This window comes from Callithrix jacchus, chromosome 17 (genome assembly GCF_049354715.1).
Source record: "Callithrix jacchus isolate 240 chromosome 17, calJac240_pri, whole genome shotgun sequence".
Classification (NCBI taxonomy): domain Eukaryota; kingdom Metazoa; phylum Chordata; class Mammalia; order Primates; family Cebidae; genus Callithrix; species Callithrix jacchus.
In genome coordinates, this window is record NC_133518.1 from 34,281,616 (window position 1) to 34,302,387 (window position 20,772).

Consider the following 20,772-nt stretch of genomic DNA (forward strand, 5'->3'; position numbering starts at 1 on the left):
TTTACGACACCATTTATTAGACAGGGAATCATTTCCCTATTGCTTGTTTTTGTCAGGTTTGTCAAAGATCAGATAGTTGTAGGTATGTGGCATTACTTCTGAGGCCTCTGTGCTGTTTCATTGGTCTATATCTCTGTTTTGGTACCAGTACCATGCTGTTTTGATTACTGTAGCTTTATAGTATAGTTTGAAGTCAGGTAATATGCTGCCTCCAGCTTTGTTCTTTTTTCTTAGGATTGTCTTGGCTATGCAGGCTCTTTTGTGATTCCATAAGAAGTTTAAGGTGGTTTTTTCCAGTTCTGTGAAGAAGGTCAATCTTTATATAAGTCCTTTATCATATATATATTTTTTTTCACATATTTTCATCCCATCTGTGGCATGTTTTTTTTTTCATTACAGTGTTTTTCAAAGAACAGAAAATTTTAATTTATCAATTTGTTTTTAATTTTATGGTTCACACTCTTTTTGTCTAAGAAATCTATACCAAAAGAAAGACTTTATGTTTTCTTCTGGAAGTTTTATATTTTAGGCTTTACTCTTAGATCTACAATACATATCTAATAAATTTTGCATATGGTATGGTTTTCCTTTTAAAATCTCTTTGTTAAAATAACCTTTTTCATAATGAAATATTTCTTGTGTAATTAATCTGACAGTGTCATCAGCTAGCTTAGTTTTCATCCCAGTAGAAATGAAGGCATGGAGTGAAGCTTAGTTCTCCTCCATAAGGACCCTAGGTTTGTTGAATTTACATATATTCTCAGTAGTGCCCATGGCTTGGTGCCCAGGCATTATACATCATTTAAAGACACAATGTGATGTCTGATCTGCCTTGCTGGTAACTATTAGCACATGACAAGTCAAAGTGTTTTGGTTCCCAACTACGGTAATTCCATAGACACACTCAACCTAAAAATTTTTCCCTGTTTTATTAGTGCTTAATACAACTGTCTTGGCCATCAGGTTTAAAATATTTAGTTTTAATACTTCACTACCCTAGAGACTAGCCTATATTTTACTAAAAGAAAGTACTATTTTTCTAAGATACACAGATATGCACTTCATTAAGGATTTTCATCTTCTCAGAGGTAGGCAAGGTATTTATTCTTGATAATTAAACTGAAGGAGGAGAAAGCATGCATATCTAGAACAGTTATGATAGAAGATATTTGAAAAATTAATTCATGTGTGTTATCCCTTCTCTATATGTCTGATTCTTGTATATCTCCCCTGGGGGTTAGAGGTAGAAAGAGTCAGATCTAAGCGGGACACGCATTGCTGCCTGCCAATTTGCTAAAGGTCATCATAGTCTGGGAAAGTAAAAAGGAGGAAGGCACCCCGTAGTAAGAAGGGAGTGTATTGGGAAACTAAGCTGCAGCTGGAGTGGAAGTCAAGTCCTAGATGATTGTACCCAGTTGTGCTGCTATCCAGTCCTTCTTGGGACCAGCTAGTGAGTCCCACCACTGACAGAAGCTATTGACCAACAGCAGGGTTGCTTATCTGTGCTCCAGGACCCAGTTCAGCCCTCTCTACTCCTTCTGCTTCTCTCCATGAAGTCAATCCCAGGAAGTTCAGCAGCCTGGGACTCTTATGATTCCTCCAGGACAGGAGGGTGGGTCCCTGAACACCTGTAGTGACAGCATGAAAGGGGAATACTCATCCCTGAGGCAGGTAGGACCAACAAGACCAGCTTGACTGAAAGTTCCCACTGGGCCAGACACGGTGACTCATGCCTGTAATCCTAGCACTTTGGGAGGCTGAGGCAGGCAAATCATGAGGTCAGGAGTTCGAGACCAGCCTGGCCAATATAGTGAAACCTTGTCTTTACTAAAAATACAGAAAATTAGCCAGGTATGGTGGCAGGCACCCATAATTCCAGCTACTCAGAAGGCTGAGGCAGGAAAATTGCTTGAACCTGGGAGGTGGAGGTTGCAGTGAGCCATTGCACGTTGTGCCATTGCACTCCAGCCTGGGCAACAAGAGTAAAAACTCCATCTCAAAAAATAAATAAATAAAGTTTCCACTAAGCTAGGGCAGTGTTGGCCACAGAGACCTGGTAACTGGGGACAGTTGATGCAGACACATATAGGTACCTCACGTGGGGTCTGAGTAGCTACCACCTGTCCTTCACTAAATGGCCATCACAGTCAGTTTCACCTAGTACACTGGACCAAGAGTCAGATGGTGGGGAAAGCTGAAAATCAATGCCTCCCATAAGTTTTCTTTAGAATGCACACAAACAGGCAATAGACGAAACAGGTAAAAGACAAAGAAAACTTTGAAAACAGAGAACTATACTTGACTGCCAGAACGGACAATGGTGGCAGCTGGAGAAAATCTGAATAAATTTGGGTACTACTGGGCAGCTCAAGGCTTTATTGGTGGGGGGAAAATCGCTTCCCTCTCAAATTTGCAGACTGTCTTCCAATGATTTTACTTGCATCTCTCAATATCACTTTTAAGTTTTCAGGAGACATAATCTGGTTGATTTAGATGTCTATTCCTAATCACAGTAGGCTAGAGAGGGTGGGGTCATATCATTCAAATGTGGCTGGCATGGAGTTTATATCTGTGGTGTGTGCCTGTAGTCCCAGCTACTCGGGAGGTCGAGACAGTAGAATCACTTGAGCCTAGGAGTTTGAGACTGGCCTGAAAATATAGTGAGACGCTGTCTTAAAACAAAACAAAAGTTGGCAGTCAGCAAATCAAACTACCCCAAAATTTCCTGTTTTGGCACATCTACCCTAAGTTATATCAATGAGGAAAATTATCTGTCTCCCTGTGCCAGGAATGTGGTTTGCCTATCACTGTAAAAGGCAGTGTCTTAAACTATTCCCTCTTTCTTTACCTCTTTGGTTAAGTAACGTTTTCTTCCTTTATGTAATAGCCCAGACATTCTTCTTGGTGAAGGTTAAGTGTCAGCATAACCTTAATGTGAGATACCAACAAGAAACCTAGACAAATCTGAAGGTCCCACACTAGATCTTATTTAACAGACGGCATGGGCGGCAACTTTCCTCCACTCCTTAGTTCCTCTCTGTGACTTCTGTGTCAGAGGCACAGCTCTTCTACTTACTCTAAATATCTCCACAAACACCATCAGCCCTAAAAACCCCTGTACTGAATTCTCCCTCTCAGTCCAAATCCACTGTGGGTTCATCTGTATTCCAAGAGAACTTTATTTTCTTTTTCTTCCTTTCCCTCAATCCTTTTAATCCTCCAGTTCAAGCAATTAGCTCTACAAATATTAGCTGCAATCAAGGTCTAACACATGTGGTAATTTTCTCTCTAATAAATCAATCAATTCTTTCCATGGAGTGTTTTTTTCCCTTACAGTCATTAGAAAATTACAATGCTACTTGAGGATCACCAGCAACTTGAATTAGTCAAGGAATGTCAATCAAATTTGCCAGATTTTGCTTTAAAGATGAGAAAAAATGGGGTAGATTTACAAAGCCCTCTTGTCTTAAAATAGGAAGCTTGATGGACCCTTGTTGAATCTCTTTTAGAGAGGCCTTGGAGTATAATGATGCCTTTGGAGGAAAATCAAAATCAGTACTACCAGTGACAAATCAGACAAAATATAGAACCTCTCATTAACAATCTAAAACTTAATCATTGGAATAATCAGCCCTACAGTATCCCTGGGCAATGCAATATTCCATAATAGTTAACACGTTAGCACAGCAAAGAGAAAAGACATAATCTAGCAAATGGCCGAATTTTAGTTCTATAACTTATTATTTTTTTTCTTTAGTTAAGTAGGAATAAAAGGAGTCAAACTGTGTTTCTCAGAGCTGTCTTTTGCATTGTGGGTAGGACTCTAGGAAATAGGGAAGGGGGGAGCCCAGTGACAGCTCCTTGACCATCTACCCTTCCAGTATAGCAGCTCAATTTTTGTCTTATTTCACACAAGAGTTCTGTTGAGGCAACAGGTTTTCTGCTTAAAAACAATTTGAGAATCACCTCTGTAGCCCAGACCACTCTTTTCATAAATATGTCAAATTAATGCCAGGGAAGGATTTTTTTTTCCCGAGACGAAGTGTCACTCTGTTGCCCAAGATCTCAGCTCAATGCAACCTCCAGCCCCTGGGTTCAAGTGATTCTCCTGCCTCAGTGTCCCTAGTAGCTGGGACTGCAGGCACACGCCACCATGCCCGGCAAATATTTTTGTATTTTTAGTAGAGACGGGGTTTCACTATGTTGGCCAGGCTGGTCTTGAACTGCTGACCTCGTGATTTGCCCATTTTGGCCTCCCAGAGTGCTGGGATTACAGGCGTGAGCCACCATAACTAGCCAGGAATTCTTAATTTAGTGACAGAGCAGGAAACAGATCCTGTACAGGATCTTCCCATGCCATGCCATACTGTCTCTTCTTATACTTGGGGAACAAATCAGGTGAGAATTTGCATGCCTCTGGAATGCGGCTTCCTTTTTTTTCCTTCTGTTTTCAAATGGTTACAAGGAAAAATTGATGCAGCCAAGTTAGTATGAGAAGAGGCACAAATGCTACACTGGAAGAGTCTGCAATTGTGCTCCTTTCTCTACAAACTTTGTAGTCACTCTGAAGAATTATATCATTATCCAGCACCTGAAAGGGGTCACAGGAGGGGGAGGCCTAGTTCCATTTTCTTATGTCACCAAATGTATTCCTATTAAGATTGAGAGAAGTAAAGATTTCAGCAGGATACTTGGTGAAAACTTGCTGACATTAATGACTCAAATTCTCAGAGAGACTGCAAGGAAAATGGTGTCATCACTGTCATTCAAGACATTTAAGATGAAATTTCAAAAGAAGGCTGTCAAGCATAATGACTGCCAGGTTCCATTATATCATTCTCAGCGGGTGGATCACACACACTACTACGCAGCCTGTGGGTGGCTGATGCTGAAGTTTGAAAGGAAGCTGCCTGGAGAAGAGGCAGGGGTGGGGCTGCCTCACATGAACAGGATACAGCACCATTGATATTCACATGGTGATTTGGAGGTAAATCTATGAATCAGGGCCTGGTCTTTAGTTAGGGAAAAGCTGAAACCTAGTGCTCGAAAAAATGTAGTAAAGTTTGAGCTGTAAATGATAGTGCCAATTTATTAATTTGCTATGAGGATATTCCTTTCCAGCAACCCAGATGCTCACGTCTGTGTGTATTCCAGCACTGAGATACCCGCAAAGCCTAGTTTGTAATCAGAAGGTAGCTATGTGGGAAGGAGGTAAGGGCAGTGGCTTCCGACCTTGGCTGCACAATGCAATCACCTGGGGTGATTCGACGCTAAGGTCATACTCTAAAATCAGATAAATCTGAATCTCAGGGATGAGGACACAGACATCAGTACTGTTGAAATCTTCTCAAGTGATTTTAATGAGCAGCAAAACTGAGAACCACTGTGTCAGAGCAAAGGGTGAGCCTCACCCTTTCTACTCAGGGATCTTGCATGTCATAGACTAGTGGGGTGGGTTTGGTTTGGTTTGGTTTTAAATCAGGAGCAGACATAGGTTTTTCAGTTTCTAAATGTGTCAAATAAAATCATTAAAAATTCAACTACCATTATCTCATTAAAGAAAGAAAATTTTTACAATAAAAATTAGGAAGGGCTTAATTTCAGGATATAAGAGTAACTCAATATTTTGTATTTATTTTTCTCATGTCTCTACAGACGAGTGAACATATCACTACAGGCTGATGCAAACTGAAGAACTGACGTGATCTAATTGCTCTCTACATCCACAATCGAGCCTTTCCTCCTTGGACAGCTTCGGATACATTTGGCTGAGTTTGGGTTAATTAAACCACTGTCCTATGCTAACTATCCTTCTCTTGCCATCTCCTTGATGTAGCGGTTAATAGTATTCAGTTGTAGGTAATTTATTTGCCCAGGCTTTGGAAATGTTCTGTCTCTTCCAATTACAGAATATGTTGATTTAGTAAGCTCAATTCTGCTTAGACTCTCTTTTTTCTCTTCTTTTCTGAGTCTCGCTTTGTCACCAGGCTGCAGTGCAGTAGCGTGATCTCGGTTCACTGCAACCTCTGCCTCCCAGGTTCGAGCAATTCTCCTGCCTCAGCCGCCCGAGTAGCTGGGACTACAGGTGCACACCACCACTACCAGCTAATTTTTGTATTTTTAGTAGAGTCAGGGATTCACCATGTTAGCCAGAATGGTCTCAATCTCTTGATCTCGTGATCCACCTGCCTCAGCCTCCCGAAGTGCTGGGATTACAGGCATGAGCCACGGCGCCTGGCTTAGACATCTTACACTAAGTTTTCTAGGGTGACTGTGGCACATATATGCCCAGATAACCACTTATTGGGAGCACTGGCACCCACTTGTTTTGCTAGTGGACCTTGATAGCAATTATTCTAAATCCCATGGAGAATTCATTGGAGGGCCAAATAAACTGTGATGAGTTACTTATTGTGTCAAGTTACACAAAATAAAAAGACTTACTAATATCGTAAACTTGGAGTGCCTCTTTGGAATCTTCTACATGCCCAGTTCTTCTGTGGCCATGTTTTACATTGGCCCTCTCCTCTGTTGAAGGTACACCGGCACTCTAGAATGAGTTCTATACTTAGTTGTCTGTCCTTAATGAGACTGGCTGTTGTGACTCCTAGGAGAGGAGAGTGGTGAGAAGTTTACCAGTACTCCAAGTCTGTACCTCCAAGTTCCCTTCAAAGTGTGCATAATGTAGAGACTCATTTATGCTGAAAATGGTGTGAAGTAAGTCTTCACTTATTAATGTCCTCTAAGCTGTCATGCTTAAAGGTGGAGCAAAAGAATGGAGGCTAGCATAAACATCTGCTTTTCGCCAACTGCAAAGGTTCTATTTACAGATGTCCGTGTTCTTCAAACACTCAAGATGTGTAACTAATAATGGGCTAGCCTGTTACTCCCAGACCAACCCAACCCAAACTGAAGTGTTTGCCATCTTTCAAAGTCAGGAGCTTTGCTTAGAATAGAACATCACCCTCAGAAGTAGACCTGGATTTGAATTCCAGCTCCACTATTCTCTTCAGCAAGATGCTTAAACTCTCTGAGCCTCAATTTCCTCATATATAAGATAGAAGTAACTTCTTCTTCTTTCTTATTCCTTCTTCCCTCCTCCTCCTCCTCCTCGTCCTTCTCCTCATCCCTCCTCTTCTATTACTATTTTTCTTCTTCTTCCTCCTCTTCATAACTTTATAATTATGATAATTATATAAGATAATTTAGGTAGAATACTTCACAAGTTGCCAGACATATTAAGTTCTTACTAAACATTAACTTTGTAGGTCGGAGCTCAGGACAATAACATGGCATATAATAAACATTTACTAGACAGACACACACGCACACGTGCGTGCACACACACACACAGAGAGAGAGAGAGAGAGAGAGAGAGAGAGAGAGAGAGAGAGAGAGAGAGAGAGTCCTGTGTCTGTAGGAGGAGGAATTCATTGGAAACGCAGAGTTAAAAAGCTGTTACTGAATTCTGAACTTTAGTTTCCAGGTCTTGGCCATTTAACCGAACCTACCTGCTACTTAATCTTTGCTCATAACTGTCTCTTATCTCCCTAATGGATTACCATTGCTGAGGCGTGTGCATTCTTATGATGAATCCACAGAGTCACCTATCTGACCACAATCCCTCCTTCCATCAATATGCCCTTATCTTTACAGATCTTCGTATACTTTGGGCCCAGAAACACATTCCCTTGCTGTTACCCTAAAGTAGCTAAATTTGTTAAAGGAACGCATTTAGAAATCTCGATATTTGCTCCTGCATCTCCATATGTCTGTATGCCGAGAAAAATTTGAATCAAATTCTCTATTGATACATCTGGTATAAACCATGGATCTGGGAGAAATTAAGTTTGAAGGATAAGGACCCATCGTTGGTCTAGAGCACTTAATATTCATGTAGGATCCAATCCTGTTTAATATTTTTATCCTGCTGTAATTTAAAATGTTTGACATCAATTATCAGTACATGTACATATATGTTCTCCCTACCCCTGCTTAAAGATCCTCCCACCACCACCAGAAACAGTAACAAACAACAAAAATAAAAACATCAATAAATGAACTTCTCAGGTTGCTGCAAATTTACTATCAGATTCAAGCCTGTTTCAGAAAGTTTCCCCTCACCCAATCAGACAAAAGGCTGAGAAAGGGAAACATTTATCAAGTTACACTGAGGACTCCATCTGTTATCTTAGACCTTTGTTACCAAGTGACACAGAGGAGATACTTGAAGGCAGTTTGAAAGACTTTTGTCGTATAGATTCTTAGTCCAAAGATTTCCAATTAGGGAGAAGCAGCAGCAGAAAAGGAGAAAAACCAAGGACGAGTGATGAAGAGACCTTCATCTACTGACACTTAACCTGGCGAGAACCGTCGATGGTGAAGTTGCCTTTTCAGCTGGGATCTGTCCATTCAGCTTCTGTAATAAATGCAGTCACAGGGGCAGTCCCTTCCCATTGCTCACAAAGGTCTTGTGTTTAAAACCTCGCCCTCACAGAGGCTGTTTCTCATCATGCCAAGCCAACAGAAGAAAATCATTTTTTGCATGGCTGGAGTGTTAAGCTTTGCATGTGCCCTCGGAGTTGTAACAGCCTTGGGGACACCGCTGTGGATCAAAACCACTGTCCTCTGCAAAACGGGAGCGCTGCTCGTCAATGCCTCAGGACAGGAGCTGGACAAGTTTATGGGTGAAATGCAGTACGGGCTTTTCCACGGAGAGGGCGTGAGGCAGTGTGGGTTAGGAGCAAGGCCCTTTCGGTTTTCATGTAAGTAGCAATTGCATGTGAATTATTTAATACTTTAAGCAGACTCTTCCAGGTATTGCGAGGAATTATATTTAAGAGTTTTGCCCCGTTTTTAAACTGGTATGCACCATGTAAAAACATAAGGCTCTGAGCTATTTCTTCTTCCTAATTTTTATTATTTGTTTTCATTACTTTATACTTTTTATTATGATAACAGAGTTCATTGTTACATAATTAAGGTGTTTGGAAAGATTAGCAATTAGGATTCTTAAGGTTAATATTTACGTTAAGAAATTATGGAGTTTTTAAAAAGTGAACTTGGGTAAGTAGAAAAGCTGTAAAAAATTATCTTTATGCCTTTTGTTCTTTATGAAGAGAGACACGGTCCTGGGTGCCTTACTTAACCCTACCTCCTTTGCCACCTTTTTCACGATCTCATTTCCTGCTCCCCGCTTCCTTCCATTATTCCTGCTATGACCTTTGCTGCTGCTAAATATTCAGTTTTCATTTTTAACCAATTTGGAATCATTTGGCTGTAGAAATTTAAAATGATCTTCTGTGCTAACTGGGAAAGAAATAGATGCCTATTTAGTATAGAAAATTTTAAACTGATTGACCTGCAAATCATGTAGAGAATGAGAGAGATTTTCTTGTCGTGATTTTTGTGAAATGGAAGAGCTAACCACAGTATTTATAACCTGTTTATCTTAAGAAGAGAATTTTTTAAAATTACCATGTGAATAGGCAACTCATTAAATGAAAATTAATAAGAAGTCGTTTGTTATATCTCCTACAACACACATTCAGAAGTTATTATTATTTCGGAAGGGCTGGTTCGGAACAATCTAAGAAGACACAGTCAGTAAATTACTGCATAAATCACTCTTCAGGAAAGGAGGTTACCAGTTGAAGCATTTAGAATGAATTATGATTTTGCACAGGTTTTTTCCCCTTCTAGTATAGGTAGAAGGCTAAATTAATTGAATTTATTATTAACAGATGCACTGCCTAATTAAATTTCAGTGCTGGTCTATTTATATTTCTGTAACATTCCTCCTATCTTCTCAGCAGTCACTGGACACCAGCCTTCAGCTCACATAGGTTACTAAGTGATATGAATTTTCATAGGGCTCCAGAACATTTCCAAGAACTACTCGTCAGCTTTTTAATTGATGAAGTGGATACCAGTTCTTTTCACTCAATGGCTTTTATTCATTAAGGCAATGGGGCTGTTAGAGTTGCTTAGTTTTCCTGGGGAAGGGGGAGAAAGGAGACAAAACAGAGTGTCATGTGATATGCAACTGTATCAAACAACCGAAAAGGAAAAAAGATGAGAGATGATTTAACCATGAGTCACTGGCAGCCACAGCGTGAGTAAAGCTTCTCACAAATGAATTTAGACAAAAGCAGAGCGGGTACTGTCGAATTTTCTGGAGGCTTTACATTCTCTACAGTGAAATGAAGATAAACTTCGGATATGTTTCAAAACAATAATAAGACGTTTTCTGAACTCTTACTACATACTAAGCACGTTGTCTGCTTTGTCTCATTTAATCCTCACACAGCCACATTCTTCCGGGGTTGAGTGAATGACTTTTGCAGTTGTGTCCTCTGCTGGTTCTGTCTAGGATGAAGTTGTTCTAATTGGGTGCCCCTCCCCTTGCTTTCTGTGAGGACTCACAGAACTGGTGGGGTTTAAACAGTACCCTTACTTATCTCACAGAATTGCATTAGTTCCCAGATACCCCTAACCTTCTCCCCCAGCCTAGTGAAGAAAATCTTCCATTTACTTGTTTGTTCTGACAACTCCCTCTGTATACAATAGACTATACATATTAAGTGTACAGTATATACTATACATGTTAAAATCTCATATTGGTGAGGCCCAGCAAAGAATACTTACAGTATAGCTTTTTTCCCCCTAAGCATAAAGGTATATTTTTCAATGCAGCATGAGAGAGAGTTGGGAAAATGAAAAAAAAATAAATCCAATGGACTCCCCAAAGAGCATAATATTCATTTAAATAAACACCCCTTTCGGTGTTAAAACTTCCTAATCAACATGCCTTTGGGACATGTTGCACCCTCAAAGTTTATACTCCCATTGCAATGCAGCTTCACAGTTCACATTTTTTCCATTCAAAATGTCATTATCCTGTCAAGGATATTTCATCAACGTTTGCTTGGATGAGAATCCTCTGATGTTGTTCCTGATAGAAATGTATAAGCCCTGTTCATATAAATTAGTAGAAGGTCAAACCTCATTTTCTCGGTAGTGGCTTCTTTGGAGAAAAAAATCAAGGACCTCCAGAGAGCTCAGGAGGATGACTCTTCTGTTTCTTCCAGAGCTCAACTTATAATTAGTGCACAATTCATTTCCCAGAATGTCCTCTTTCTTATTGTGCCTTTAGAAAGTTATTAAGCAAACATTTGAATTTGCAGAATCTTACCAGCGTAGGAGGAATGAAAACGGCAACTGATTAAGCTAACAATCACTTCGTGGGCAGTTTTCTTCACGTTGTCAAGTTATCACCAGTTAAAAGGTATATTTCAATTCTGTTAGGTGGATAAACACTATTTTGCTTACCTAAACTTTTCATTTAGATCAGCATTGCCCAATAAAAATATACTACAAACCACAAATGCAAGTCACATATGTATTTCTAAATGTCATGGTAGCCACATGAGGAAACAAAAGTAAAAACAAACAGATGAAATTAATGATATTTTTTAAAACCCAAGATAACCAAAGTATTGTCATTTTAACATGTAATCAATAAAACTTTATTGAGACATTTTACATTCTTTCTTTTTCTTGATGCTGCCTTTGAAATCTAGAGTGTATTTTACATTTACATTATATCTAATTCAGTTTAGCCACATTTCACGTGCTTTTTTGTGGTTTCAAGGAGCAGAGAGTTTAACAGGCAAGAAAGAAAAGAGAAAGCAGAAGGAAGAGGCTCCCCCGTACAGAGACAGAGGGAGGGGGGCTCCAAAGCTGAAAGAGGAGGTCCCCAAGTGCTGTGGACACCAGCCAGGTATATATGCAGAGGCTGGAGGAGGCATTGTCTGATTTGCATAGGGTCACGTGCTCATTTTTACGGCTACTGTATTGGTCAGTACAGATTTAGATGGAGATTTGTTCTGAACAAGTTGCCCATTATGGTGTTCATATTCTAAGTGAATTTTTCCTGAGTTCTGCTGTACAAGTCCATGTGTGTTATTTTCATGTACAATGCTTGTCATTTTAAAAGCCAGATATATGGCATAACATGAGAATAAAGAATGGACTAGAAAAATAGTTTGGCAATGTAGTCATGTTTGTTCCTATTAAATGTTCCCTATTGACCACTCTAGCTCTTTTAATTATAACAAGAATCTGCCCTGCCAGCATGCACAGTTACGCTGGGAAAACTTCTGCCTCATTTACTCTGGCTGATTCTCATCCACTTATGGGTCAGCGGTTCATTTCCTAGAGGTCACCAGCATTCATACCTAGCACACAATTTCATTCATTATAATGAAGGAATGTTTTCCTTTCAAAGAGACACAACTGGTGGGCTTAATTTTTCTTGATATGTCACTTGCGAAATTTTAATGATGATGTTTAAACTCTAAATGTAGCCATCAAGACAAAAACCACCAATTTTGAGTTCAGTATGTGTGTGTGGGTTTCTGTTTTGGTGATTTGAAAGACTGCAGAATATCATCAAAGAATCATATGGTATCAATCATTCCTAGATATACTGATCTATTCATTGCCAAGAAAGTTCAATGAGCTGGTAAAAACATATGGAATTATTTTCTTAAAATGTGAAAAATAAAATTTCACCGATTATGTATCACAGCTTGCAACTTTAGTCATACTTTGAAAAGCATTTTAATTTGAACCTCATGATTGAAAATTCATAAAAAGCTGAACAGAAATTAGTTCATTTCATATTTTAGAAAAGCAGAATTTCTTTATTAATGAAGCATTTGACCCAGATTGGAGATAAATGTTGAAACTACTTCTGTAAGCAAGCAGGTGGCTTCTCAAACACATGTTGCGATGAAATAGTTGGGGCTCAGGGGTTCAGTGCCTGTCACTGAGATCTGGTACTCTCTATCTCCACGGTCTCCTCCAAGTGTGACTCTTGTCTACTGCTGACCTGATCTGCCCCTGCTCCTGAGTAGCTGGGACCACAGGCATGTGCCACCACACCTGGCTAACTTTTAAAAAAAATTGTTTGTAGAGATGGGGTTGCCCAGGCTGGTCTCAAACTCCTGGGCTCAAGCAATCCTCCTGCATTGACCTCCCAAAGTGCTGGGATTATAGGCTTGAGCCACTGTGCCTGGCCTCTTCAAGGGTATTCTTTACCCAGAAGAGGAACTTGGCAGAAATTATCCTCCAATCGATGAGGAATATGGGGAAATTGACTCTGAGGGAAAGGAACTTCTGGTTCTGCCTGCCTACTCTAGAAAAAGAATTATTATTTCTCCCTTCCACTAATAACTATCTTTCCATATTCATATGAAAAACTGCCGAATCAACATTGTTCAAGAATTATAATTTTGCATGTATACACGTGTGCACATGCACACCCATATACCTTCCTTCCCTTTAATCATCCCACACCCTAATAGTAGCAAAATCACTGATCTGAGCCTACCTGGGAGAGGAAGAGGAGTCTGACGGGGCAGGTCCTAAGTGGCACTTCTGGAACTTAACCCTGGTGTACTAACTCTACCTCTTGGAGGATGACGCCACAACTGTTCTCACAATTTGCTGCTCTGCTTTCTTTTCTAATTGCTGTAGGTGACTCATCTTCCTCAAGGACTTTAAGACTTCCCAGAAGAAAAAAATATGGGGTGAGTCTCTGCCACTCACAGAAGATTAGACCTTGAGAATGATAAAAGTCTATTAGTGTATAGTCATTAATATTGAATAACTTTTACCAATATTATGATATTGATAGAATGATATTGATAAAAGCAATATTCAAATAAATAGTATTTCAGCTGCCCATTTATTGGGTGCCTCATAGGTGCCAGGCATTTTGTATGTATTATCTACAACCCTTACATGGGAGATGTTATAATGCTGTTTCTCTTAAAGACATATGGAAACTGGAAACAGAGAGGTCACAACAATTTTCCGAAGTCACGTAGCTAGTAGGTAGCAGACTTGGGATTCCAATTCAGATGCATATGATAGGTCATGCTCTTTCCTCTGCCACATTTTGCACCCTTAGAATACGAAAAAAGGATACAAAGAGATAAAATATGTAAGATTATCCTTCAGTTTCACCATCTATTTTAAGAATACTATTGAAACCTCACAAAAGCTGGTTCTCATGTATCCATCTGAGAGTACTTGGCCTTATGACTTGAATTCAGTTATTGCCTTTTTATTTCACATTTTAGTGACCCCGATGTCTAAATCTTAATCTTTGATCCTTGCAAGGGAAAATAGCCAAGTCAAGCCTGTTTAATAATATTGGTTGAGGAAGTCACATGCTTATGGTCAATCTTTGGGTTATGTAATTTTATTACCTTAATGTTGGCAGTTTAGGTATAAGGCAGAGATATCCGATCACATGTGTGATTAGCTAATTTAGGATCCCTGCCGACTGCAATCTTCATGGTATGATCTTCAGTTAGCTACTTTGGCCACAGCAGTGATTTTACCACAGCTATTAACAAAATGGCAGACTCTTTCCTGAGGTGACATGAACACTTTTAACAGAGTCAAGGACCAAAAGAAAAGCAGGCACATAGAATTTGATTCATTTCAAAAACTAGTATTGTATTAAGAGCCAAGGGGACAGAATTGTAGCATCAATTAAAATCTTGTTTGAGGCCAGGCCTGGTGGGTCATGCCTGTAATGGCAGCACTTTGGGAGGCCAACACAGGAGGGTCACCTGAGGTCAGGATTTCAAGACCAACCTGACCAACATGATGAAACCCCATCTCTACTAAAAACACAAAATTAGCCAGGCATGGAGGCACATGCCTGTAATCCCAGCTACTCAGGAGGCTGAGGCAGGAGAATCACTTGAACCCAGGAGGCAGAGGCTGCAGTGAGCTCAGATTGTGTCATTGTACTCCAGCCTGGGCAACAAGAGTGAACTTTTGTTTCAAGAAAAAAAAATCTTGTTTGAAAAAAATAAAAGTTCATTTTTATCTCTGAAACATATTAGGGGTTTCATAAAGTTATAGGTGTATTTTTAAAAAACAAAATTCATATACATTGAACTGACAAATTTACCTCTCATCATGGAGCTAAACACAATTGTCCATAGTGAGATACACTCTTATTAGAGGTATGATAGGACTGACTCATAGCCAACTTCGTACCTGGTACACTAATTTATGCAGGGTTCATACTTTGCTCCCTCTCAGCATGTTATAGCTGTGGCAAAGCCATTCTCAGGAGTTATTACCCCAACATAATCATACCCCTGTGGATTAGGAGCAGTTAAATGGGTTCTGCTCTCAGAGACACATATGTGCCACAGCAGCTGTCCTCCCTAAGCCACCATGGGTGATTAAGACTCACTGATGGGGCTGCCTCTGAATAGCCTTGAGTGAGGTGAATACACTTCAGCTAAGAGAAATTCAGGTAAGGGGCTGAGAAAATCAGATTTTGAATAGTTTTATCATAACATCAGGTCTCCTTCTTTTAAGTGCTGGGGTCATGGATTGAATTCAACCTGACCACATAGCCTTCAGAAGCCTGGCTCAATACCTGAGTGTGAGATTATGGGTGATATTAAATAAGATGAATGCACTGAGCTGATGTCAGAGAATGTCTTTTACTGGATTTTCATAATGACTGCTGCAGATAAACTGAGGGGAAAGCATGTCAAGAGCATTTCTGTAAGAAGAAAGAAATCTTCCCTCTTATTCCCTTTCAAGAAAATGAATAGCTGAGCAGCAAGGGGCCAAATACTTTTTTTAAAAAAAAAACACATCCTTTTATGTAGAGAAGGACAAGTTGAGACAAAAAACAGGACCTCTGAAACTGCCTTAGTAGCTTTAATCTAGGAAGAAATTGCTGCACCACTGCTGACATCATTATCAGAGGCTGCCTTCATTCTGAGAGCTTTGCAGATGGCCTTTTCTGCATTTTACATCTGGCCAGATGAAGGCAAAAAGGGTTGATGAAACCAAAACGATTAGATCAGTGGTCCGTAACTCTGGCTGCACTTTAGAAGCACCTGGGGAGTCCTTAAAACTACTGATGCTGAGGCTCCATCCCAGACCAATTGAATCAGGATCTCGGGGGGCAGGACCTGAGCACTGGAATACTTTAAAAGTTCCTCAGGGGACTCTAATGTGCAGCCAAGGCTGAGAATGACTGAGGTGGATGGTGGCCAAGACAGGTGAGGCCAAGTGTTAGAAGCGCATACTGTTAGGGAAGGGGGAAGCCACGAAGAGGAAGGCAGGGGGAAGGAGCAGGATTTAGCATTTCTTCCACACAGTTGGGCAGTTTTCTGATCAAAAGTTAAGCTGGGATCTTTGGCTTCCACTTTCACGAAGGCATTTATGCCTTGTCCACAGACACCCGGCCTCAGGGCAATGAGTAATCTGATGAATTTGCAGTAAGAAACTGAGCATACTTGGCTGTCAGCCCTCGTGGCTTCCCCTGTTTCCAACGCTGCCCACCAGTTACAGGAGCCTGCTCACCAACTGGCTGGATTAAAGGAGTCAGCTCTCTCCTTGACAGGGAGGCCTTCAGCTGTCTGGCCCTGTCTGTGACTGCGTGGGTGAGGCTGCTTAATTTGGGGAACTTGATGGAAGATCTAAGCTATGCTCTCTAATGGTTTTATCAGAAATAAAGTTAACTTTTGACCACCATCTGCCTGTCTCCTGTGGAAGGGCTGTGGTCCTTCCAAACAGACTTTCAGGGGTTCTCCTTAGAGATATGTTATCAGTCCAGAGATCATTTTAGACCAGCCATTACAGAGGTTGTCCAAGAAATTGCTCAAGGGAAATAAAAGCCAGAATGAGAGCAATATATCAGACTGTGAGGAAAGTATGTAACTGGGTTCAAACAAGTAATTAACCATAAATCCAAAGTTCCAGCATTATTTATAGCACAGTCACCCACCTGGTCAGGAAAAAAGGTAAAAGACTGAGCTACAGGATAGAAAGTTTGCCAGAATTCCATGTATTCCAAGGACTCCTGTGGAGTATTCCTTGGTCCCAATGCAGAGACATGTACTCTGACCACCCGCGGGCTAAATCCCTCTCACCCACCCTCAGTGATTCCTCCTGGGATTTTCACCACATTGAGTTCTTACATTCCCCACTCTTCTCAGAGGAAACACAATTCTGCTGCTCTCCTCACGATGTTAAAAAATATTTAGGCAATTACATAAAATTTACAGAGATCTTCCGCATAAATGGTCTCACTTGTGTTTCTTGTAAGCTCTGTGATTTCTTTCTTTTATCATCTATGCTGATGGTTAAGAAAACTGAGGCATAGAGACCAGCATAGTAAATGGCAAAGTCAGATTCATCGCAGACTTTCCTAACTCCAAAAGCCACGCTCTGTCCAACCCGCCATGCTGCTGCTCAGTTAATGCCTGGCTGTTCATCTCTCTTCCTACCAGCACCTCCCTCCATTGTGCTTTGGTGGTGCATAGTATTCCAACTGCCCGAGGCTCCTGAACGCCATTAAATATAGACTTACGCTGAATTTACTAGGATTTTTAGGATTTGTAGGATAAGAGATGTGACTGTTAGACTGGAATCAGTAATAGATAAACGGATAACAAAGTTTCAGAACAAAATATAATAGAAAACCCCAGCAGATAGAAGTAAAACAAATGTTAAGGCAACTGAAATGAAAACCATACATTTAGAAATATCAAATAAAACACAGATTAATGGCAGACAATAAAGGAACATAATTAGCAGTTAGTAAAAACACTTTTTATCTCATTACTCTCCAGTAACTTTTTTTTTAATTATTATTGAGACAGAATCTCACTTTATCATCCAGGCTGGAATGCAGTGGTACAAGCTCTGCTCACTGCAAATTCCGCCTCCTAGGCTCAAGCGATTCATCTGCCTCAGCTGCCCAAGTAGCTAGGACTATATGCATCCGTCACTGTGTCCGGCTAATTTTTCTATTTTTAGTAGAGACGAGGTTTCACCATGTTGGGCCCGGCTGGTCTTGAACTCCTGACCTCAGGTGATCCACCCGCCTTGGCCTCCCAAAGTGCTAAGATTATAGGCATGAGCCACCACACCTGGCTGTAACCTATTGAAAATAACATTACTTGACATGTGAGACAAATTATTTGTAAGTTAAAGAGTATACATGCCTTTAATGCTCCCACCCCTCCCTCCCCTAAAAAGATCATTGAGAGCCCATGGTGTGCCTAAATCTTCTGGTAGCCTCTGAGAATGTGAAAGGAATTAGAGGATACTTGTTCAACAACACAGAATCTAGCAGAAGTGTTTTGAAATGACCAGCCACTTGGGAGAGCTGTACTAGCATATCATCCAGGATGGGCTTGGTTATGTTTTAACAAGCAAATTTAAACTTTATAGGTTTGAAACAACAAAGACGTGTTTCTGGCTTGTGATTCATATTTCTTGGAGATTGGCTGGAGCTTCATTCCAGGATACGGCCACCATCTGGAATGTGGACAGCTACTTTAACAGAGAAAGAGTTGTGGGGGCTCTCACACCGGCAATTAAATTCTCTGACCTGGAACTGACACATGCCACCTTCACTTACATTTTATTGGCCAAGGCTTGTTACACAGTCACATCTAACTTCAGAGAGGTCAAGCTGAGCAAATCCTACCATGAACTATGGATGGTTGAGCAGCCCTCATTATCATCACAATTATTGTATTTGCTATGAAAGCTTCAGGAAGGAGAGAGACTCTCTGTGAGGAATAGGCACAGGAAATTTAGAGGAAACTTCTTAAAGATGAGGTAAATTTCATTAGATGGCATTGAAGAAACATTCCAAGTAAATGAACAGCATAGGCAAACGTGCAAAGAGCCTATTGTGGCCCTAGTAAAGACGATGCGTCAGAGTGTGGAGGAGGGAAAAAGTAAGGCTGGAGAGGAAGGCAGGAACCAGAACATGACAGACCCTGTTCATTGTCAGGCAGTTAAGTTTATCTTGCGGACAACATGAAGCCATTTAAGAAAGGCAAGCAGCTATGTGACGGGACAGAAGATGGATTGGAAGAAAATCAGAAGAGAAGTGGGGCCCTGTCAGAAGTCTCCTCCAATATTTGAGGGTCTAAACCAAATCATTGGCAGAGAAATAGAAAGGGAAATATTTCCAAAATATTCAAAACAGAAACCAACAGAAATTGATGACAGAGATGAGCCCAGGTTTCTGCTGGATGGACAGTTGTTAGGTTCTCTGAGATAAGGAATACAGAAGGAAAAAGTTGAGGGGGAGTATGAAATGATTTTTGGTCATGTTTAATTTGATCACTTGTGGAACGTCAACCAGAGATGTCCATCAGTCATACCAACTTACAGGTTTTGAGAGAGGCCTGGGGTAGAGGTAGAGAAGTGGGAAGCAGCAGATTAGAGGCCATAGTTGGAACCATAACGGAAGGTGGTATTTCCCAGGGAGGGGAATTGAACAAGAAGGTAGACAAAGGGGTGCCCTGGAAAACACTAATATGAATGGGCAGAGAGGGGAGACTGCCAAGGAGATGGAGGGGAGAGTCAGTGAGGTGAAACCTTAGGAAAACAGACCTTCACCAAGGAAAACGTCAACACACCTAAATGCCACAGAGATGTCAAATGGGAGACACTGAAGATGGTCCTTTGAATGTTACAGCCAGAATACCACAGGGGACCTTTTCCAAAGCAGTCTTGAAATAGTGAGGAAGGGAGGTCCCTGAAAGGGCTAAGGAGGGACTGGGAGATGAGGATGCAGAGATAAATGTTACAGGTACAAAACGGACAAACTGAGATCAGGAACTAGCCAGAGGATTTCTAAGACCAGGCTGTGGCTGGGGTGGGGTGGGATGGGGTGTATGTACAATGGGAAGACTTTGAGTATAATTCTGTACTAAGAAAATGGAACAGCAGGGAGGAAAAGGCTGAAGAAAAATGGGAGGGTAAATAGTAAAGTAGAAAGTTCCCTGCAAAGATGAGAAAGGATGAGTCTCAGAGCACAGGGAGAAAGCCTAGCCTTGGAGAAGAGAAAACTTTTCTTCCCCTAAGAATAACGGGAAGGTTGGGCATGCACCATGGAGAACATGTAGACGGGTGGCAATGGGGTTCTGTCGAGCTGAGGGCATTCCGTGATAGCCTAACCTTTCTCTGTGAAATGAGAGAGTTTAGTTCACAAGATATTTTTGAGCACTTTGTAAGCCAGGTTCATAGACTAAGAGAAATGGAGGTGGAGTGTGATATATGCTTAAGAGTAGGGGAGGTTTGGAATATCTGACAAGGGACAGAGAGGAAAAATCTAGAAAAGGCATTGCAGATTGGGGACCCATAGATTAGAGGCTCAGGGGTCTCCCCATTTGAGCAGGAGAGTAGGGCAGGAAGGCAAGGATCACAGCCCCAAAATAGAGCGCCCCACCAAATGACTGCAGGAGGGCAGCTTTCCCACGAGAGCATCCCTGTCACTGTTTTCACTCCAAGTCATTAGCTTACGACTTACTCGGCTCTGTTTCATAATAGCAGACTGGAGCAAAATGAGGATATGACAGCCTCTGTCTGCACGCCAGGGCATGCAGCATGGATCTCCTGTTTTGTTTTCTCTCTCCTGTGACTTAGATGCCTTCTGTTCTGCTACTAGGAAAGAGAACCCAGTGACTAGTTTTTTCTAGCTCTCTGTTTCTGACTAGGTATCTTGTCAGAAATCTCTGCTTTCCAGACCTTGTGGAGAGGGAATCAAGCTTTGAATCAGGGTTGAAAAAGTAGAGCTTAATATATGTATTACAAAATGCCACTCGTGTTCTTGAGGTTCCCTTGCATCTATATGACGACTGGCATTCTTCTAGAAAGCACGATTACCCAAGTAATTCCTTTCCTGGGAATTCA

General features: G+C 40.9%; 1 protein-coding gene across 1 annotated transcript in view; it reads left to right on the top strand.

Annotated features, from left to right (window-relative positions):
- The first annotated feature begins 8,455 nt into the window (after positions 1–8,455).
- The window catches only part of CLRN1 (clarin 1), a 40,047-nt gene continuing 27,730 nt past the window's right edge, over positions 8,456–20,772 (top strand). The window contains exon 1 of the mRNA XM_035277959.3: positions 8,456–8,765. Within this exon, the coding sequence (XP_035133850.2) occupies positions 8,513–8,765 (253 nt within the window). The 5' untranslated portion in view covers positions 8,456–8,512. The remainder of the gene's footprint in view (positions 8,766–20,772) is intronic.